Source organism: Merops nubicus, unplaced genomic scaffold (assembly GCF_000691845.1).
Source record: "Merops nubicus isolate BGI_N331 unplaced genomic scaffold, ASM69184v1 scaffold7297, whole genome shotgun sequence".
NCBI lineage: Eukaryota > Metazoa > Chordata > Aves > Coraciiformes > Meropidae > Merops > Merops nubicus.
In genome coordinates this window covers 61,016-82,757 of record NW_008620914.1, presented here as the reverse complement: position 1 = coordinate 82,757, position 21,742 = coordinate 61,016, and the positions used below count along the sequence as shown (strand labels likewise).

Here is a 21,742-nt window from a genome sequence, read left to right as displayed (position 1 = left end):
GTAGGGAAGAGTGAAAAAATTGTGTTGCTTTTTTTTTCCCTTCTCCTTAAATGAAAAAAATAAACATTCATTTAAAAAAAAATAAATCAAAAGAGCTAATTTTAACTGTCAAAAAGACAAAGGTCGTTTTCTTCCCGCTGGAAAACAAATTGCAAAATTCTGCACAAACAAGTTCAGTTTTTAAAAAAAACTTGTTTTCTTTTCCTGATGAATCAAATATCCAGCCAAGTGCTTTTGCTGGGAAAGAAGCTTGTGAAGGGATTATGCCTGGTGAACAACAGGAAGAGCCACCTTAGTGATATCTCACTAGCCCGGGGCACGAAACTTAGAGGACAAATGTTTCATGAAGTTTAATATGTAGCTCCTCCTTGTGGCAACATCTCTGACCTGGGTTGGCCAACCTCAGCCAACCCTTTGCAGTCTGCCATGTCTTTTAAATAGTTTTTGTTTTGTTTTGTTTTCTGTTCAAAAATTGTTCAGCACATTTTTCCCTCTCACCATCAGATAATTGGATGTGGTTTATCTCCTAAATACCTATGTTCACATGACAGGATAAGCCATAGCAAAAAGCAAGGCCAGATCCTTTATCTGACCAGTGGTGGTGAAGGTCCTTTTGGGATTGGAAGTAAGTATGCTGAGATGGTGGAAGTCTGCTTTGGTGGCTTGCTTTAAGCAGGCACGACTTTCTCCTTTCCCCTGCAAAGCTTTACATGATGACTGTTTCTTTTCCTCTAGTACCTGTCTCAGTTTAAAGGATCGTTGTTGCCAATGTGACTAGAACCAACTTTGATGTAACATGGTCCAAGGAGTTTATGCAGAGCCCTGCTTTTCAGTTCTTGCTGTTACAGAAATAGCAGCTGATATGGGAGACTAAAACTCAGTACAGGAGTCTGACAGTCTCAGAGCTGGAACCTGGTGCCTCATATACTGCTGAAATCAGGACAGATGTGTGTAGGGAGGAAAGCAAACCGTACATCAGAAAGTAAAGACTGGTAACTTGTAGTAACAGTGCCAAAAACAGTGACAGTGAGAAACAGCCTAAAACATTTGAGACTGTCTTAATGTGATCCAGCAGATACAACTTCAGGGAGGAAGCATACACCCTGTGGAGGTTCATCTTATCTTACAATAGCTGTCTAACCTGTGGATGTCCAACCCCCAGCAGCTGCCTAGCCTTCCTCTGAGGTTGGAGGGAGGACCTTGGTGCTACAATGACTTGCTCTCTGGAGGGACTGGTGTTGCTCTGTTGCATGTAGAGGGACATGGGACAGCTAGCTGAGTCTAGGAGAGCAATTCAGGTGCCTGAACTTAGCTACAGAGCAACTTTTCATATGGCCCTGAGCATCTAAGACAGAGAGAGAAGATACAAGACCTACAGGAGTTCAGTACTCTTCCTAAGAGTCATCTAGGTGTCAGAGAGGGCAGACTAAGGTTTTGGATGGCTGTTTAGGCATTCGGGTGTTGGCTATATTTCAGAGAGCTGCCCTTACTGCGGTTACGAGTTGATGCATACCCCTTGTTGCCAGGCATACCAGTGACTGTACCACACTTGTCCATAGACTAAGGTCCATGGAAGATGTATTTAAATTGTCTTTTTCTTACTTTGCAGCTGTCCAGAAACTTAGTGGCACAGTACGGATAACAAATGTGAAATACTCTCCGGGCTTTAGCAATACAAGCAGTGAGGAATACCAAAACTTTTCACAGCTCTTTGTTGATGAAGTAAGTGGCTAAGAAGGACATGACCTGTTACCAGTCTCAATGAAACCACATGTACAAGCTTCTTCCCATGAAGGCTGTATGCCACATGTGCATCCTTTGACACATCTGTAAGGTGTGGATTCTCCTGAGTGTCTGAGAGTGCAGGACAAGCATGCAGCTGTGGTTTAGACTGAGGTCAGGATTTGGGAATTCTCTTAACAGATATTTGCAAAGTCCTCTGATATCCTTGCCCAGCACAGCAGTATATTAATGAACTGTATGATCATTATTACCCTTTGTCATAGCACCTTATGGCTGCAGTGGGTGCAGGCAACAGTGTGTGGTCAGGCAAAGGTCAGGCCAATGTGGGGTTAGAGACAACTGCAAGGAGGGAAAAACATGATCCATTTAGCTGTGTCTGATGTTTTCTTCAGTAGTGAATAAATTTCTCACTGGTCATTACTGGTTTGCACCTTTTTGGAGGTGTTAACGGAGTACAGCTTTCTCAGAGTTGTTTTGGCCCCAAGCTGTCACATCAGAAAAACAGTCACAAAATGAAAGTGATGTGATAAGCAAAGTGAAAAGGGAGCAATTCCCCACTGACCTCACTCTCAATTCAGCATCACTCTCTGCCTGAGGCTATTTTGGAATAGCACAGTATTAAAATGGACTGAAACATATAAATTTTTTTCTTCATTCAGTCAGATACCTTAACCTAGAAAATCACATATACAAATATATTTGCAAAACTTGTAAAATGATTACATAAAAGAACTAAAGTAGGTTTTTATCTAATTTTTTACCCAGTTGTCAAAATTTCAGGCAGAAAATTACCTCATGTGATGATAAGGAACTAACTCTTTTTTTTGCAGCAGACCGTTTTTGTGGATCAGCTGGCAAAGTGTGTTAGTGTTGATTCCATCTACCTCTGAGCCGCTTTCTATAGGTTATAGTTGCATAGCTACTGTATATGGCAAAATATGTTGTCTGAGTTTTACCACAAACGTTGTGTCTTTAGATGCCAAAGAAAATAAAGTTTAGGAGAATAGAAAGATCTGCATATTTTCTTTTTAGGTAATAAGGGCCAGAAATTGATCCTTTAAAGTAAGTGAGAAAAGTTTAATGGGTTTAAAAGCACTATCAGGTCCCAGTTAAATAAACTTTGCCAGAGATTTTTCTTTTATGGTCTTTTTGGAGTCACCATCTACAATTCAGAGGATTAATAATCCTAATGTATATAATGTCCTTTAGCATAGGGCTACACTAGCACTTAATTGCCATGTGGTTAAACTGGTAGCACAGCAAATGGAAATATCATCCTTTAAATAATGTCTAGATGAGAATGAGCTATAAACTTGATATGACAACTTGCACTGTCATTGTCCAGGCTAGTTTCACCATCCTTGCCATGCAACTGAAAACCAACATAGCTACAGGCAAAAGAGTATTTTACCCTTTAGTTTTGCTGAGCCCGTCTTTTGCAATGGCCAAAAAGAATATCATGACAGCTAGGGCTTGACCTCAAGAAAATTGATCAGGAAAACAAAAGGCTTGATTTGAAAATGTATTTACCGAGATGCATTAAATTCCTGAGTGGAAAAGGTGGTATTGAATTTGGTTTTCTTAAACTTAACTGATTGATGAAATGTGTGAAACTAACAAATTATATTCCCTTAACAAGGTGACCCCTTCATTGGGAAGTGACACAGCCTTAGTTTGATGTAACTTAACACCCTTAAAATGATTGTGTTAAAGCTATCTGAATGTGGAATGAGTGTTGGTGCAGGGACTAAGGTGGTTTTGTTATTCCGATGTAATTTCACCTCTTTTGTTATTTATCTGCAGTTTGGGACACTCTTAGAGCTTCTGAGCAGATGTGTGCTCTAGTACCTTCTCTCTGAAGGTGCAGCCAAAGTACGGACAGTGGGGAGGGTTATTTTTAGTCTTTAAATGAAAACAAACAAACAAACAAACAAACAAAAAACCCCAAACCCAAACAAAAACCAGGCTTCATGCGGGGTTCTGTTCAAATTAAAGAACCTTCTACTTACTTTCAGTTTCTAGAGTGCCAGCACATTCCCTGCTCTGCTGGCCACGCAGGCTTCCATGAAGTACCCACAATATCTCCAATGAGCTGCTGACGTTTTGCCTGGGACCTATGGATGGGTGGTGCTAGAAAATCCATCAGCCACAGCCACCCACGGGGTGAGCCTGGCTGCCTGCGTCTGCTACTTTCCTTTTGCTCAAAAAATTTACTGGCCTTGACTATCCTGTTAAATTAATCTTAGTGTGGCTTCTGTGTGGCCCTGAACTTGGACTTTATCTGCCTTCTGTTTGTTTTGACTGAGCAAGGAACATTCCCTTCCCTTGATGCTGTTGTTAGTTTTCCTCATGTTCTCTTCCTTTCTTGTGTCTCTTCTTCTGGCACACTGTTTTCTCCTGAACTGGCATCACTAAAGTTTCCTTTGTGTGCTACAGAAATTGTAGACACAACAATGGATCCCAATGTAATTTCTTTGTTTGTACGAAAAACTCTTAGACAAAGATACTATATATTGAATATTTCCTTCTAAAATGTTCACTCTTTCTTTTTCTTCTTTTCTAGCTCCACTTCATCAACCATTATTTTGATAACCTAGGGCGTGGTACTTGTGAAATCATGTAGGCTTCTGGATAAAGTGTTTTGTAGTGTCACCTAGTGGCTAAATACCAATACTGTGAATGTCCCCTGACAAAGCTCTGAGTCCTTTGTGAGGAGAACTACGAATAAGGACAGAAATAAAACAAACAGACAAAAAAGTAGAGACAAAAAAAATTCCCTAGCCTTAGGTAAAAATAAGAATTGATAAAATAAAATATTCAGGGTCGATGACAAGGGAATACAGGTGAAATCGGAGATGAACTAATAGGATGTCGTGTGTGTATTTAATCTCCAGAAGTTCAGACAAAAACTATGAAAGATAATAACCTAAGGCTGACTTCCAGCTTTTCAGTGCATACTTGTGAAATTGCTGAAAGACAGAGCAGAGGGGGCCTGAGGGTCCCCTGACTTGGTGAAACGAGAGATTTTGGGGCTGACAAGGGCAGCCTATGGTCTGCTTAAGCTTTCATAAGGAACTTCGCTCTTTCCTTTCTCCCAGTTCTGCCTGCGTGCCCTCTGGGGCACTGCAAGATTTGCTGTGTAGGACTTCCAGGTGTGTAGAGCCCTTTCCAGGTTCACACAGGGGGCTGGCTCCATGCAGGGTAACCTTGCCACCGAGTGCATGCAACACACATCAGCTCTGATAACTCAGAAGAGGGCTCTCACGCCTGCAGAACCTGTCTGCAGGGCTGAATAATACACAGCAAGCAAGTCAGGACTGGGTAACACACAGCGGGCAGGTAGGTGAGGCTTGAAACATAGGTGTGCAGAAGCTGCAAACCCCTGGGAAAATCGAGCAAGAACTTCATAAGCTGAGTGTGCGGGTGCAAGAGAAATGAGGCTGCTCCTCCTGTTGGCTCTCATTGCTGACCCTTGCCTTGCCTCTTCTCTAGGCTCTCCCGGTAGGAGTCACTGCCTGCACCCTTGAGCATTACTCCACTGGCATAAGCTCTGCCTCAGACTCATGGCTGAACTCCAGCCTGTGCTGCTCCAGGTATTTCCTGCAGAAGACATGTAGAGGAAAAGGGGTTGAAAGGTGACCACAACATAGGCCCCACCCACCCCCTTAATTCTTGGGAAATTTTACCTAGGGAAGGAAGTGAGCATGTACCCCAAAGATATGGGCTAAAGCAAAGAGGTGCAGCTCTCCTGCTCAGGGCAGCAGCGTGCCAGCAGCTGTCACCTGGGCCAAGTGCCCCTCATCTGCCCCTTATGGTGCGTTTGCTCTGCTGCTCTGTGCCTTCCTCTCTGTTGGCATCTCCTAGGAGCCTGACAGCCACTGGAGGGTGAAGGCAAAGAGCAAGTATGCTGAGAAATCACAAAATTTTAGGTGTTTCTCTGGCTGTTTCTATCTCTCTGTGTCCTTCATTGAAGCTAGTGGCTGCTATGTACGAGTAGGCTGTGTGTATTCCAGGCTCAGGACGGTTGACAGAGATGGCATGGGATTTGTCCTTAATGTAATGCAGGGAGCTGCTCTTTTACTGTCAACAATCTCCTGTTGCACTGCTTTTGGCAGTTTCTAAGTGCAATTTTCATATCAATAGCTCAGAACAATCTTTACTACCTCCCTGATGCAGGCTTGAAAGTTACGTCCCACAGTTTCTGTTGCCACACTTTCTGTTTGTAAGCGTGGAAGAATGTAAAAAGACTTCCCAGGCACACATGAGAGATATTAAGAAACACAGAGGATCTATGAGCATCTCCTGGAGAAAAAGAAAGAATAAAATATTCTAATGGAAATTCTAAAATTCTAAAAAATTCTATTGGAAAAATTCAGGACATTGTTGGGTGGTGTTGGTCTCTTCTCCCAAATTACTGATGATAAGATTAGAGGAAATGGCTTCAAGTTGCACCAGGGGAGGTTTCAATGGGATATTAGGAAGAACTTCTTCACTGAGAGAATGGTTAGGTGCTGGAACAGGCTTCCCAGGGAGATGGTGGAGTCATCATCCCTCGGGGGGTTCAAAAAATGAGTAGATCTAGCACTTGAGGCTGCGGTCTAGTGGTTAGGGAAATGTTGAGAGGAAGGTTGGGCTTGATGATCCTAGAGGTCCTTTCCAACCATGGTGATTCTATGATTCTATGACTCGTGTCTGCTCCTCCTGCAGCTGGTGCTGGGCCTGGATATATGAAGGGGAATGGTGCTGTAAATGCAAATGTTCTTGTACAACCCCTCAGTGATCCTGCATACGTCCACGTACCCTACTCCATAGACTTTTCTCCTGTGGGGGAAGGAGGAGATGTTCTCATGGGTGGCTGCCTTCCAGAGGTACCCAGCCTTGGAGGGTGGAAAGGGAAGAGGTTGAACATACAGCTCCAGTCTGTCTATCTCTTCAAAAAGGGATGGTGCCTCTATCTGAGCTGGATGCTGGAGACCCTCAGCAGCCCCACTGATGCAAAGCCTCACACAGGACTGTGTTTTCTCATCCCACAGAAAGCTGGCCATCCTGCACTCTAGTGTGGTAAAGGAGGCAGCTTCATGGGGCTATCATGACTAAGGCTCAGCGTGCTTTGAAAAAGGTGGCATTTTCTTTTCTAGGCCATTAGTGAAGTCCAAGGTTACTGCGTACAGACTGTGAATATTTATTTTATTGATTTCTCTAGAATGACCTGGGTTCAGCCATGATTTGGTGCTGCAATACTTTGAAGGTGACTGTTCCTATTCGAAATAGCACAGAGCCATTTCCTAGTCCAGCTCTTGAACCCTTGAGGAGGACTGTGAGTCAGGGCTGTATGCTCTGATGACAGTCAGAATTTGCAGAAACAATATAATACTCCTCAAGGAAGGCTTCAGGGAAAAATTTCTGAACTCAGACTGCAGACTAGCTTGACAGGAGGTTGAACTCTGTGGCAGTGCTGATGAAATGAAACTCCTTTCTGTTTTCTTTACCCTGGTCCAGGCATTTAAAAGAAGCATTATTTGCATGTCTCTGGTGAGAAATCATCTGTGAAGAAAGGCTTGAAGGTGGTCTTCTCTAAGCTGTAATGTACCTGAGCTGAGGAAGCCCTCTGAGACCTATATGCAGCGTGGAATGTCTGGAGGCATCTCCACTTCCATTGGCAGCTCCTAATCATATTGGGTTGCACGCTCTCCTTGGAGTCATTTTAATAGGCAGAACACGGGGCTTTCCTGCAGCCTTTTCCCTCCCTTTCTGTTACCAATGACAAATGACAGACGAGATATCTTAGTCACTTAGCTTTTATAATATTCATGGTTATACATATACACCATATCCTCAGCTGCTGTAGAGTGAAAATGTTATAAAGCAAAAAGTCAGTTTCCTGCAGCTTCCCTCCAGAGTATGAAGCACAGTTGTAATGCATAGTGCTCCCTTCTGGGCAGCGTACAAAACCTAAAACATAATTGCTTTTATCTGTCCATTTCCACATGAGTTTTGTTTTCATTCCAGGTACATAAATCTCTGCCCCTTGAGGTTTTTCAGCAGATGGATGCTGGTCTGGTTAAAGTGCTGATAATGGGTATTACTAATGGGAGCACAGTGGTAAGTTTCAATTTACTGGTTGCAGAAGATGTGGATATCTACTCCATCATCACCACTTTCCGTCATGCCTTTGAACACAACTCCTATTTCAGAGTTGACAAAAGCAGTCTCTCCATAAACGGTAAGGAGCAGCTTGTCCTTCAGAACTAGAAAGTTGATAAAGCCTAATACTATTATGAACCTGTACTTTTTGACGTGAAAGTATCTATATATCAGATGGATGAAAAGCCATTCTTTCTCCTTGTATTGCTCCTGCTTATCCATGCAATAGGCTTTTTCAGAGAACATCAAAGATGAAATAAGAAGTGAGGTACTCCCGATTCTAAAGGACAAATCATGTGGTCTTTTTGTCTGTAGCTAGCATTAAGTTTTTAGAGAAGAAGATGTGGAGATGTGAGAAACAATGGTCACAAAGTGAGGATTTTACAGATTACCAGTGGAAATAGGTCCCTATACACAGATGTAACTAGCTCTGTTTAAAATAATTTTGAAACACACTACCCTCTGCTTTGCACTGACAATTTTGCATGAGATGGAAACCTCAAGAAACAAATAAATGAACATGTGAATACTTCTGCACTGGGAGTATGTGTTTTCCACACGCACCTGTGGGTCAGGAGTCCAGGTGAAAGTCCACACTTTACCAAGACCAGCACAATGGCTGATCGTACAACTCCTTTGCCTTTATACGTAAGTTAGGTTGGTAACAAGAAACATTAGTCTCCTGGTTACCTGCTGTTGAATTTTATTTCACAAGTCGATGTGTCATCTCTGAAAAAAATACCAAATTTACCTAATCTAAATCTCCCATGAGTCCATTTCCTCTCATCCTATCACTTGCTACCTTGGAAAAGGGTCTAACTTTCACCTTGCTACAACCTCTTTCAGGTAGTTGTAGAGATTCATGAGGTCTTCCCTCAGCCTCCTTTTCTCCCAAATGAACCACCCCAGTTCCCTCAGCTGCTCCTCATAAGACTTGTGCTGTAGACACTTCACCAGCTTTGTTGCCCTTCTTTGGACAAGCTCCAGCACCTCAATGTCCTTCTTGTAGTGAGGGGCCCAAAACTGAACACAGCATTTGAGATGTGGCCTCACCAGTGCAGAGTACAGGGTGACAATCACTTCCCTAGTCCTGCTGGCCCCATTGTTTCTGATACAAGCCAGGATGCTGTTGGCCTTCTTGGCCACCCGGGCACACTGCTGGCTCATATTCAGCTGGCTGTCGACCAACAGCCTCTGGTCATTTTCTGCTCTGCAGCTTTCCATCCACTCTTCTCCAAGCCTGTAGTGTTGCACAGGGTTGTTATGACCCACGCATAAGTGAGATTTCAGTGAGCATCTACTGAACATGATTGGTAGGACAGCTCCTGGAGGTTTTGTCAGTGTCTTGCAGTAGCCCTCTATGCTGCGCTTCTAGTATCACACCTCTTCTAGACTCATCATCTGCCTGACATGTAAAATAACATATCCCACTGAAGAGCTGTAATCCCACTGTGATATCGTGGTGATACAACTGTGCTGCAGTTTCTGAGCCATCACATTTTCATTATACACTCTACACCTTTGCCTTTTGCTTAAATATACTCAACAGATTATGACGAATGCAAAAGCAAAGAAGATGACTGCTCCCTGGATGCATCATGCCACAACACACTTGGGTTTTACCAGTGCAGCTGTAATGAAGGATTTGCTGATGTGCACCCAGAAAAGCCGGGAAGAAGCTGTGAAGGCAAAATTTTTTAAAATTATCTAATAGCTAACTGAACATTTAATGATCTCATCTTTACTGGATCACAGTCACACTGGCCACAGGTCTTGAAATTTTGCCAGGGATTAACTGGTTTGTTGTTTTCAGCTAGATACTAATGGGAAAAGTCTTGCAGTGGAGTTTAAGTATTTCTGCCTGCAATGGTCTGTCATGAGAGTTTATTACATTAATATTAAATGCTGTCTTTGTAAGGTTCTTCTAACAGATCTATTTTCTCTTATTTGCCATTAAAATTAGATAGGATTGTCAAGATTGTTAGTTATTTTCATTAGCAGTAGCAAAGAGGACAGCAGAGATAATAGAGAAGGTAACAAAAAGCACTAGGTATGTGGTTTGACCTCTTTATGGGAAATTATGATATTGCAAACTACTTTTTTGTGTGAGTCAATCCATTTAGCTTCGCTCTTTCCTTTATTAGTTGGTGTATGATGAGTCTTTAAGCTCCTAAATTCTTTTATGCTTCTTCAGTAAATTATATTTGTTTTTGTAACCACAGTGATAAGCTACTGTTTGGCTGAAGTCACAAGGATTTGGCAACTGATACTAACCTTTGGTCAGTTTTGTTTAACCAAGATATTTAGCATTATGATAATGAGCTTTTGGCAAATTCAGCTCTGAAAGAGCTTAGACTTTTCTTTTTCTTCCTCTTATGTTCAAATCATCAACCTTTCAATTTAAGGCATTTCTGAAAGCTGGGGAGTTCCAGAAGGAGCGAGAGAGAGAGATAGAGAGATATGTACAGATTTTATATGTGGCTTGGGAAATAGATTCTGTTTATATGTACAACCAATTAAAATTATTTATGAGAATTTTTGTGTGATGAGACACATCTTTTGTGTTTCAGTGTAAATGGAGTTTATTATCTTGGTGCTTTCTAAGACAGTGGTGGATGAATACTTAGGTAGTTTCTACCAGCAAAGAGCCATGGGGTAACCCCAGAGCTTGTGCTGTATGCCAGGTGTTTGACGTACATGTTGATCTCAACCTGTGCTTCCCCTTTTCCTCTGCTTGCTTTCTTCCTGAAACCATTAAAGATTGCTACTAACACATTTGTTCAACTCCCCACTGTGTCTCTCAGAACACATATGTGCAGCGTGGTGCCGCTACATGAGGTTTCTCCTGAACTTCTCCCAGAATGGGTATTCCAAAGCAGTAAGGGTCATATTTTTTGGGTACCAACTGGTCACAAATGGGGCAAGTTTTTTTAACAAACTCTGCTCCTGTTTATACTCCACATCCAGAATTGTGCAGTCTCCTATAGTATTAGGCAATAATATATGAACACTTGCTGAGCAACTTACAGTTGGGGATCTCTTGTAATCACTGATCTTCCAGAAACTGTCTATACATGTTTTACTTGAGCACACTAATTACTGAGGCTCTTCAGGAAATAAGCACTTCAGCTTTACTCACAGGCCTTTTATGCATCTCCTGGGCTTATGCTTAAAAAAAGCCACAGCTTTGGCAGTAAGTACAGTGAGTTTAAAAAACAAAAGAAGCTAGTTTCCTTCCAGTAACCGTGAGCTTCCTCCTAAGAGTTTTCCTCTACCTTATGAAATCAATTTGAGTCTACCAGTTACAACAGCACCTTTGTTTTTTGGCACTCTTCAGCATTTCCTGTCATCCAGAAGGCAACAGTGACGGATGAGAAACTTGTACACAACACTGTTTTACCTGTGACATCTTTGCAAACTTCAGCTCGTGTTTCCTCCCCTACTTCACTGAATTTTTCTACTACTGAGCACAAAGCTCTGGAGGACAAGACATTCTCCAGCGTGGTTCTGTCTCCTCTCACCATGGATCCTGTGTCAACTCCTGGTATTTCTCCTCATGCATCTCCTGCCTCTCTCATTAAACCACTCCAGAAGGTTTCCATTAAAGATGCAGTGACAGTGTTTTGTGAAATCGAGAAGATCATCCTTGCCATCCAGAAGAGATTTTTACAGCAGGAGTCCATCCCTGAAACCTCCCTGTACCTGGGAGAGCCTCACTGCAATGTGACCATGAGCAATGACACTCACATTGTGCTGCAGGCAGACTGGAGTGACTGTGGCACTAAAGTTGAGACTGTAAGTTCCCTGAACTAGTGAATGCAAAGAAGCCCTCAAACAGTGTTTTTTTCCTCCTGGGGGGATGAAGGGAGGGGCAATGACAGTTCCCTAGGTAGCAGTACAGTGTGTTAGTTTTTGAAACGTTGGACTAAGAAATTTCTTTGGAGAAAAGAACCTTCTTGTGATGGCAAGTCACCTCTCTGTTTGGGGTGGGGGCAAGCAAGAAAGCAAAGGGGAATCTTTTAGGTCAGGCAGCAAAAGTCAAAGGTCTCTCCAAACTGAGAGACACTTCCAGTGCCTCTCTAGTTTCCCTTTGCAGCTGACAGAAGCTTCTGTTTTCTTAAAAGCAATTTCATCATCGTATTTAGACAAATGTTCTGATTGTTACCAGTAGTAGGGACGGAGAGTGATGGCTATCTCTTTGGATCCCAAACCAAAGGCTATGCTCAGGCCATGCTGAAGTACAGAAATTCCCTTGTGGAGCAATGATCATTACAGACTAAGGAAGAGGAGGAAGGGTGACGAATTTTCATTGTGTCACTGTACAGCAACTAAGATAACAGAGGTTTAATCTGTTTTTTTTTTTCAGCCAGGAGAAGGGAGAATATCTAAGCAGTTGAACTGGGTAACTAGCTCTGCTATATCCCTAGAAACACTGTTGATCACAAGTTGCACTTTCTTCTTTCTGTGTTGCAGAACATTACTAATACCGTGGTGAAAACCATCCTTCGGAATGACAATTCTACTCAGGGAGTAATCCACCACTTGAAAGTTGCCAGTCCCATTCACTGTGTGTTTCAAAATGATCTCTTGACTTCCTCTGGGTACACAGCAGAAGGGTAAGTAACGACCCTCTCTGCTCTGAAATGCTGTTGTGTGACTGAGTGCTTCTGCACTGGAAAAATCCCCAGAGACCTTAGCTGTATCCAGTCACAGTACTTGCTATGCTAAGTAGCCTGCCATCCTCCAAGTCCTGTGCTCAGGTGATCCCTGCTATGGGCTTTTCTCCTGCTCCATCTAATGTGTCAATAGGTCTAACAGTTAATAAGATTAGCCATTGACTGAATAAACCATAGATGAAAATAAGCCTTTGGGAGTATTGGTGCAGGTTTGGGAGCCAGAATTCCTGACTTCTCTTTGCCTTCCTGGGCAGCCACTTATAGCAATAACAGCCTTTTCCTGCTTTTGTAACATAATGATATATCTTTTCAACTGATGCAGGCAAGCAGGCTATAATGTGGGTGCTGAGGATGGCAATTTTTAACCCCCACAGATCCTTATTTGATCAGCTTGGAAAAAAGAGAAGACGTATGTAATGCAAATACTTTTTTTTTTTTTTTATGGAAGGCCCCATCTTCAAGTAAAGATGGAACCAAATCCACTGTTCAACAGAAAATCAAACCCACACTCACAGAAAAGGTGGTAACACAAGTTTTCCTCTGATGGTGAATGTCCTCCCTTCATACAAGTCCTCTCTCTTGCCTAGCACCGTGCTTGATCTATCACCACCAAGTCCACTTTTCTCTCTAACCCCCCAGACATTATATTTACCTTTCTATCCTCTTGCAACATCTTTGTCAGACACTTTCTTTCTGTGCTCTGTAATATCTCAAATCCTTCACTTATTGTCCAGATTTGTCTCTTCCTTCTCTTTTTCTTTTTTTTTTTTTTTCTATGCTTCACTGAGCTCTTACTCTCCTCTTTCTGAACTTTAAGATAGCTCATAGCCTCTATACCCTTCTTCTCCACTCAAATCTTGGTCTCTACTCTGTTTGCATTGCCAAGACATTCCACTCTTTGGATTTTCCCATTTGAATTTCCATGCACCCTACCTTCCCAACAAAAAAAATCAATCCATTTTCACCCTTTCTTCTTGAAAAGTGTCCTAACAGCCTTGACTGCAGATAACTCTTCACTACTTCGTTGTGCAAGAGGTGGAGAAACAGGCACTGATTTATAGAAACACACAGACAAATTCGTGGTCTTTAAAGGAGGTTAATTTTTGTTTCAGACTTTATACCATCTTTGAGGATTTACATGGATCTGGACACTTCAGAACAGAAATGCAGTTGTTTATTGGAAACTCCCCAATACCAAAAAATTTCAGTGTCTCTGCCAGTGATGATGTACTGATTGAAGTGGGCATCCAGAGAGCAGACAGCAAACTCAAGGTGGTCCTCACCAACTGCTGGGCAACTCCAACTAATAATTCAGTGGATGCCCTCTCATTTACTTTTATCAGCAACAGGTACAGCAATGCCACTTGTAAAGATCATGGTGCCATACCTTCAATGGCACTGATTATTAGTTTGTCATATTTTAAGTGCCTTTTATGTGTGTTCTCATCATTCATATATTCCATGCCTTATCATTCTGACGGGTCATAACTGCTTTGAATAGGGAAGGCAGGTATGAAAAGAAAAGGCTTTCAAAGGGTCCTGTGGTAGTTGTCTGAGTTTGTCTTCCCCTTAGTTTTGTAAAGAAATTGTACTTTTAATATGAAGTAATATGTAGTTTGGGCAGTCACTAGTGAAAGAACATTGAAAGGTGTGTGCTTTTTCTGTTTTTCTGTGGTTCAAATACTACCAAGGACTCACATGACTCTCATCAATGAAGGTGTAGGTTAGCTGATTCCTATGTGTTGTGACTTACACACAATATTGATGCAGTGTCTAGTAGAAGAGGTTTGTTCCTGTCTGATTCCCTGAACTCACCCTGTTGTCATATTCCTTGGGCTTACCCACCACCCTAAAATACAGTCCTTTCACTCAGTGACAAAAGCTATTGATATGAAAATAATATGATGTTTTTTCAATTTGTGTTTGGTGAAGCCAAGTTTAAATCCTATCAGCTCTGCTGGAGAGTTGCTTCATGGAGGGTCTGGCTGTAACTTTCTAAAGGAGCACTACAACCTGAGTTATGTGCTAGAACCACAACATGCCTTCTATAGCCCTAGCTGCTATGTATGTTTTTTTCTCTTCCTTTTCAGCTGTCCCATCCCAAATACGTTTACCACACTGCTAGAGAATGGGAATTCAAGCAAAGCACAGTTTAAGATGAAAATTTTTTCCTTTGTCAACAATTCTGTGGTTTACTTGCATTGCAAAATTCGTATTTGTATGGAGACACCAGGAAGCACCTGCAGGACCGTAAGTGTTTTGCTCCAACATGCTATTTTTCTCTGATGGGCCATATGCAGTCCTGCTATGGAATTGAAAGAGTAATGTTTCCAAACAAGGTTTAAAACAGCTCTTGAAGTTTTTCTTCTCTCTCTGCTGATAGCAGAAAGAAGTGGGGAAAAACTACAACCATATGGATGTGTCCACCTCTCTTCCCCTTCCTCATCCTTGTAGTTGAAAATATGGAGCTTGCACAGGAAAAGGGAAACAAAAATTTGGGAACCTGAGAACTAAACCTTTCACCTCTGTATAGGAGTGGCTAGAAGGCAATGAACAGCTGTCACAAGGAGATAAGCTGTTCAGAAATGTGTCAGCTCACATGTTCATGACATAAAAAAGTGAGCACGTATATTGGCAGTGTCAGCAGGGAAGTCTGAGTAAATTGATTTGGGATGTTTTTCTGTTCTTCCCCCAACTCCACAGATATTTGCTTCTCCAGGTGAGAGTTTAGGTCCCAGGAAAGGAAGCTCAGTGGCATTAAGTTTCCAGGGCTGTGACTCTAATAAATTTTATTATGACTTTTTGAAGCCTTATTGCTTTTTAAAGCAATAAAGCAAGCAATGTTCTGATAACAACTTCAGTATCTGCGTGCTCTAAAACATTGCTTTGTTTCTTTTTACTTCTGATGCACACTGCTTCATCTAAAAATGTGTTACTACCATAGAAATAAGAAAAAAACCCCTCACATTTTGTTGATGGCTTTTAATTTATTTTTTTTTTTTTTTTTTTTTTTTTTTAATTATAGAAGACACACAGGAATTCTCCTTTCCCTCTGCCAATCTTCCTGGCTCTTTTTCTCTCAAGGATGTTTTCATTAGCAGTTTGGTGTTCTTCCATTGTTTAACACTTTCCTCTGGCTCTAAATAGATCAGTTTAAGACCATTACAAAGCAAATGTTTTCTTCCTAAAAGATTAAAAGTGGCTAGCAGCAGGTACATGTTTCCTTTCTTAAAGTATAAAGCTTCCTCCAGATTTTTAAAAAACAAGTAAGAACAGGAAACATGACTGACAGATAGAAAGATGACTCAAATTGTCACAGCTGAATTTGCATGCTAAAAATCTTCAGCAATCTCGAGCTTATGCCCTCCTTTGGTAGATGTGGTGCTCTCCCTGAGTTCACTGTGTGTCCTGGTCAGCTGAGGCGGGTCATGGTGGTGGGTGTAAGGTAGGAGAATAAGAGGACAGGACAGGGACTGCAGGGGCTGGTGTGGCTGCTATAAGGAATCAAATGGTTGCTTTGCTATGAGCCACTGGGTTTGCTGTTAGAGCAAGCTTTAGCTGTATGGATTAGAGTTTAGGAACAAAGCTAACTAAAAGAGTGGCTTTGATCTGATTTACAGGGTTCTGTGATGGGGGTAATTCTGCTAGCCCAAGATGAGCTTTGATTGACATTGATATCTGCAGTAAAAAAAAGCACAGCAGAGTTAATTAGTGAGGCCCTCTTCTTCCATATATTCTATATTTCTATATTATTCATATATATATGTTATATTGTTCTTTGTCCTATGCAAAATTTACCCCCTATGAAAAGTTAGTGAATTCAGTATCTCAGACTGCGATGAAAATGTTATGTGGAGAAGACAAGTGCTAGGCACATCTACAAAGGACAGCAATTTGGGGAGGGGAAGCTGCAGGAGGTGAAAAAATCAAGGAAAACTGGAGTAAGAACAAAGTATATTTGGAAATAATGTTAAGACGGCTGGGGAAGCACCCAGGGTCTAGGATCTGATCTTCTGATCTGTCTGCTACTCTGGAGAATACTGACTTGCTTCAGGGCAGATTTTCTTCAGTTCTTTGCCCACAAAGCGAGACTTACATCTTATTTCTTCTTATGTATTCTTCTTACGTATTATTTTTTCTTGCCAGGCCTCTTTATACCTTGGTTTTTTGATAGAAGAAAGCCATGTGCTCTAAAGTTTAGAGTGGAAAAAAATAGACAGGCTGGGGAGCAATGTAGTGAGAAAAGAGTAAGACCCACAATTTTGAATGGGAAGAGAAGTGATGTGCCACCACTGTTTGTCTGTCATGGCTGCACCATGGCTGCCTGGATCCAAAAAATCATTGACACTGGGGAGTGACGATATAACTATTCTCCAGTTGACCCGCCTAGCTGGGAAAGCTATTGGTGGAATAGATCAGAACTGCAGCTACATGGGAATTTTTCTGGGAGCCGACCAAGCTAAAGACACTGTTGCTGACAGTTTATTGTAGAGTTTTTTCAATGTAACCAGGCTGGTAACACTGGTGAGACATTGTTATGTAGACAAGCTGGTAAAACCTTCTTGCACTTTGCTGCTTTCTTTTGCTGATTATAGTATGGTGCAGCAGTTTCTCTGGATTTATAGGCACTTCCAGGAGAGCCACAGTATCTTTTGAATAAACTCAACAGGCTACAGTTCCCATCAGAGACCATTAGGTTGCAACTTTAAAAAGTAGCAACCAAATTAAGGGTGCTACTGAGGAAACATGCAGAAGAGGAGCGTGCTGTGTGTTCTGAAAGTGCTGCTCACACAAAGCGAAAGCAGCTAATCAGCAATGTTTCACGCCAATAGTTCCCAGATTAGTAGTTCACATGTCACTGAAGAGTTGTGTGTTGCTTCAAAATGACATGCAGCTTGTTGCTGCTTTTGCTGGTGCTGGTTGTATTACCTGCTCTGCCTGCCGTGGGCAGTAGAAGCATCCAAACAAAAATGTTTGCAAAACCCTGGTATACAGAAATAGTGAGAAATTCATTCTCCCATAAGGTTTTTTTCTAGAAACAAACAGAAAGTTAATGAAAAGACACTGTCTGTGTGAAACCTCTGTTCACAGCAGTGTTTTCCTGAATGACTAATTACGGATTTTGTACTGATGTTTCTGTAGTGCCATTTATTTTGAACTTCCATTTGGTGCTCATTTCAGTTTAATAAAGCATAAAGCTAAGAAATAGAAAAACCCAATGAGTGAAAATAGCACCAGGCTTTCATATACTTATCAGAAGACTTTGCATTTTTAATTAGTAAGCTGTATTACTTGTTGGAGTTTAAACTCATTGTTTCAGAGATGCCAAACAGTTCGATCCCTGAAGACTGGTGAAACCATCGCTACACACAGAACATCCTGGGGACCCTTATGTAAATCAGCTGGTGAGTTATGCAAAAAGGGGCCACAGAGGAACTATCATTTCAAGAGTCCTTTTCACTGGCAAAGGAACCTGAAGACCAGTGATACAAGGTTTTTGTGTCACTGCATACTTTTCTGAGTAGCAGGCATTCTTACTGAAGCCGTGTGGCAGTGTGGAAAAGCATGTGCCCTCCTTGGTGAAATGACTGTTAGGTTGTGAAGGGAATGTAGAAAGGAAGAGGATAAAGTGCTTCACATAGCTAATTGTACAGGGTAGCAAGTACAACAGCAGCAAAATCAAACAGTTATTACAACTGTAGTGTGAAAGCAGTTTGAATCTTTTAGATTGCAATCGGTTTTACAAATGTTTGCTCTGCATGGTAGTTAGACTGCAGTTATATTGAGCTCTGAAGCTCAGAATCAGAGGAGATAAGAGATTGCATTGTGCTGCCTGATACTCTCTGATACTGACTTCATTGCTGCTGTGAGGGAAAGTGGCAGAGCACAGCTGGTGCACGACACCTTCTTTAATCTGGGGGAGTGGTACAGTACAGTTTAACAGAGAGGGAACACCAACACCATATACAAGCAAGGAGTAATTCATTGTGTACTTGCCTCTGCTGCGTTTACCCCCAGTGGTGTTTCCAAGGGCACCTGTGACCTCTAACATTTGCAGTCATTTGGCCTGCTCCAGCCATTTGCATTTGTATCTTATTAGTGTAAAACACCCATTGAGAGTATTTGTAGATGACAGTATCAGAGTTTTAACACATGGCTGCTGTGAATAGACAGAAGTCATCTCCTTTCTTCCTGCTGGTTGCCTGTTTTTTTCCAGTCACTTAAAGTTCTGCTGGACTCTTAGTGGGTTCAGGGTGTTTTTTTCTCTTCTGCTGTGACAATCACAATGTTCTTTCAGAGCTAGAAACTGGCTCTGTCTTAGCATATGTATTTTTCTTCCATTATACACAAGTACTAGTCTGTTAGAATAGGCCTTCACTGATCATTTCTGAATGGGTCTCTTTTTTCAAACTTAGCGATTAATACAGCTTTCTTTGTACAGCATTTACATCAAGCAGATGTCACTCCCATTTTCACTGGAGACCCAAATGCATTTCTAATACTGAAAAACAACCACTGCAGAAAAGGAACACTGGTTATGGGAGCTTTACTTGGGTTGTACTATACCAGTTCCTAGGCAAAGGTGACAGTACTAGATGTTGTCTCCTATTTCAAATTTGGATAGTCACTTTGGATTTTAAGCGGGGGGGAGGGGATCACTCAGGTACTATCACCTAGACAGTGATACACAACTCTGTGTTGAGGGAGACAACATTAATTGTGATGTCAGGTAAACTGCTGCGGTGAAACATGAAAAAAGTGTTAACTGCTCTGCCTAAACTTCTTGACCACATGCTATAGCAAAGACCACTGATGCATGTCCTCAGGAAGGCCTGTTCTGTCTGTGTCTGGCTACAGGCTGTCACTTCCACTGTGCATCTTCTTTTTTATTTCTTTGTTTCACACTGAAATTCAGAAATAAGCCTAAATATGTTATGTAACACTGCTTTGGCTTGTACTGGAATAATGCCCTGGATGTTCCATAGCCTGAACATCACTACTGCATTCCTCTGTGGCTGCCAACAGTGCCCTTTGGCCAAAGATCTTGTCTCTAATTACAGGCATGTATGTATTGGTATTTGTCTTTAGTGCACCTCAGGTACTGCACGAGTGCTTGGCTAAATAAATGCTGTCCTGAAAATGTGTGGAGACAAACAGATGTTTCTACAGGTGCATCAGGCATTTAGAAGAATGAATTAGAAATGTGCAAGAGTACATGTACAAATACGAATAGAGCTATATTGTTAACTGGAGAGGGGATTCTGCTTGCAGATTTGGACAAGCACATTCAAGTGCCTACATATGAACCAGGCAAACACATTCTGTTGATGATCAGTGGAGCCTAGGGAGACAGCTGGCCACAAGGGACTTGACTCTTGCCCACACATAGGCATTTACTGCTCATGACCCAACATGTCCCCTTGTTTCCTTCTCCTCAATGTCTGGGTGCTATTACAAAAGGCTGTAGGTCTCCTGCTGGTCCCGTGCCACGTCTGCCAAAACAGTGCAGACATTATAAACACCCTTGGGCTCTCAGGTAGCACTAGATGCCTATGCTCAGGCTACAGAGTTGAGCCCATGGTGACCACTTCAGAGTGAACTCACCTGCCTTTAATGACCGTCCCAGCCAGATCTCTGCTGACTAGAATGGGAGCTTAGAGACCCAGCCCACACAGAGAATCCTTCCCTAAATACTGTGTTTAAGGAGTGTTACATATGAAATAAAAGCAAATCAAGTGGTTTTTAATAATGATAGATAAATAAGGGCAGGGTTAACATGGGAGGATGCTTCTCCTGTAGGGTCATTATGAAAGTATGGCATCATTTCAAAAAGTCACCAGTGGTGATTCTTTAATTCTTATTTTAAAAGAAAATTGTAGTTGAATTCCAAAGATACATCATAGTAGTATGTGCAGGGATTCTACACTTATATGTAAAAAGATAACTTGGACTGTGGCTCACAGACCTTTCCATGAGAAACATCTTCCCTAAAAGGCTGATTCACTTCTATATCACAGCTCTGCACTTCAATATGTGTGTTGGCAAATTTGTAGATGAGGCTCTTCTCTTATCCCAGGAAAAGGTTTAAGAATTTCAAAGCTTTTTTTTAATTTCTCATCTTTTTTTTTTAGCATCTGATTTGAAGAGAGAGAAGGAGTCTGGGATAGGAGTTGGATACATCGTCCTCATTGTCTTTGCTGTGTTTGTTTTTGTGCTGGGAGTTGTGGGCCTTCTCATTTTCCAGTACCAGCGAAAGCTGGGAAGATACAGCTTCAGAATCAAGTCTGCCAACTTCAGCTACCAGGTGTTCTATGATTAGCAATTGCCCCATTACCAGATGTAAGTACCAAATTATAATCATTTGCTTTCTTTAGCTGTTTATCTCTTTCTGAAATAGTTAGATACCTGCAGATGAGTGATCTCTCTTTAAGGGTATTTGAACCTTTTGTTCTGTTTGCTGCTGGTGAAGGTCTTAGAAGCAAGAATGAAATGCTTACTATTCTTCCCTGTTTTCAAATACCACAGACTACAGATGAAGAAGACAGTCTTCTCCATCTTCCGTCATGGCTTTGTCTCAGTCAGAATAAATGACACACCAATAATTATTTCCACACAAAGCATATCGCTTTTGAGTACAATGAAGGAAAGAAAATTTACATCCTATTTATAAATCTGCTTCAAAGTTAATTTGCTTCAGAAGTTATCCCTTTCCTACAAAAGCTTGTGTTTAACTTTTTTTTTTTTAAGGGGTGTTTTTCTAGAAAATAATGGGATATTAGACGTGAAGGATGTGAAATATTGGTATGTATAAGCAGTGCTTACAAGTGCCTGCAGAGAGTCTGAAAGGACAGCTCTGAGGAGTGTTAACCATTGCCACACGTTCTGCCTCTGCAAATTGGACATTTAACACTTTTCCAGAATACCATAGGATTCAGCAATTTTTCTGTAAAATAAATATGTTCTAGCTGCTGACTATTTGTATGTTTGTCCCTTTAAGAAGAGGAAAGATAGGTGAGAAAGCTGGCCTGCTGAAAACCACCTAATGTTGCTTCATAACTGAAGGATGTTTACTGAGGTTCTGGTCAAATTCTGTTCCTGGGAACTGGCTTATTTGACGTTGTTACCGGCGTTAGTAACTCTTTCCTGATAGAGGCCTCATACGAGACAATGCAGCTGCC

At 41.6% G+C, this 21,742-nt stretch overlaps 1 protein-coding gene across 1 annotated transcript in view; it reads left to right on the top strand.

Annotated features, from left to right (window-relative positions):
• Positions 1 to 20,883, top strand: part of UMODL1 (uromodulin-like 1) — a gene marked incomplete at its 5' end in the record, with an annotated part of 23,552 nt that extends 2,669 nt beyond the window's left edge. The window contains 9 exons of the mRNA XM_008944260.1: positions 1,610 to 1,722; positions 7,753 to 7,966; positions 9,437 to 9,574; positions 11,225 to 11,682; positions 12,361 to 12,503; positions 13,676 to 13,912; positions 14,654 to 14,813; positions 17,884 to 17,968; positions 20,696 to 20,883. Of these exons, the coding sequence (XP_008942508.1) occupies positions 1,610 to 1,722; positions 7,753 to 7,966; positions 9,437 to 9,574; positions 11,225 to 11,682; positions 12,361 to 12,503; positions 13,676 to 13,912; positions 14,654 to 14,813; positions 17,884 to 17,968; positions 20,696 to 20,883 (1,736 nt within the window). The remainder of the gene's footprint in view (positions 1 to 1,609; positions 1,723 to 7,752; positions 7,967 to 9,436; positions 9,575 to 11,224; positions 11,683 to 12,360; positions 12,504 to 13,675; positions 13,913 to 14,653; positions 14,814 to 17,883; positions 17,969 to 20,695) is intronic.
• Positions 20,884 to 21,742: the final 859 nt, after the last annotated feature.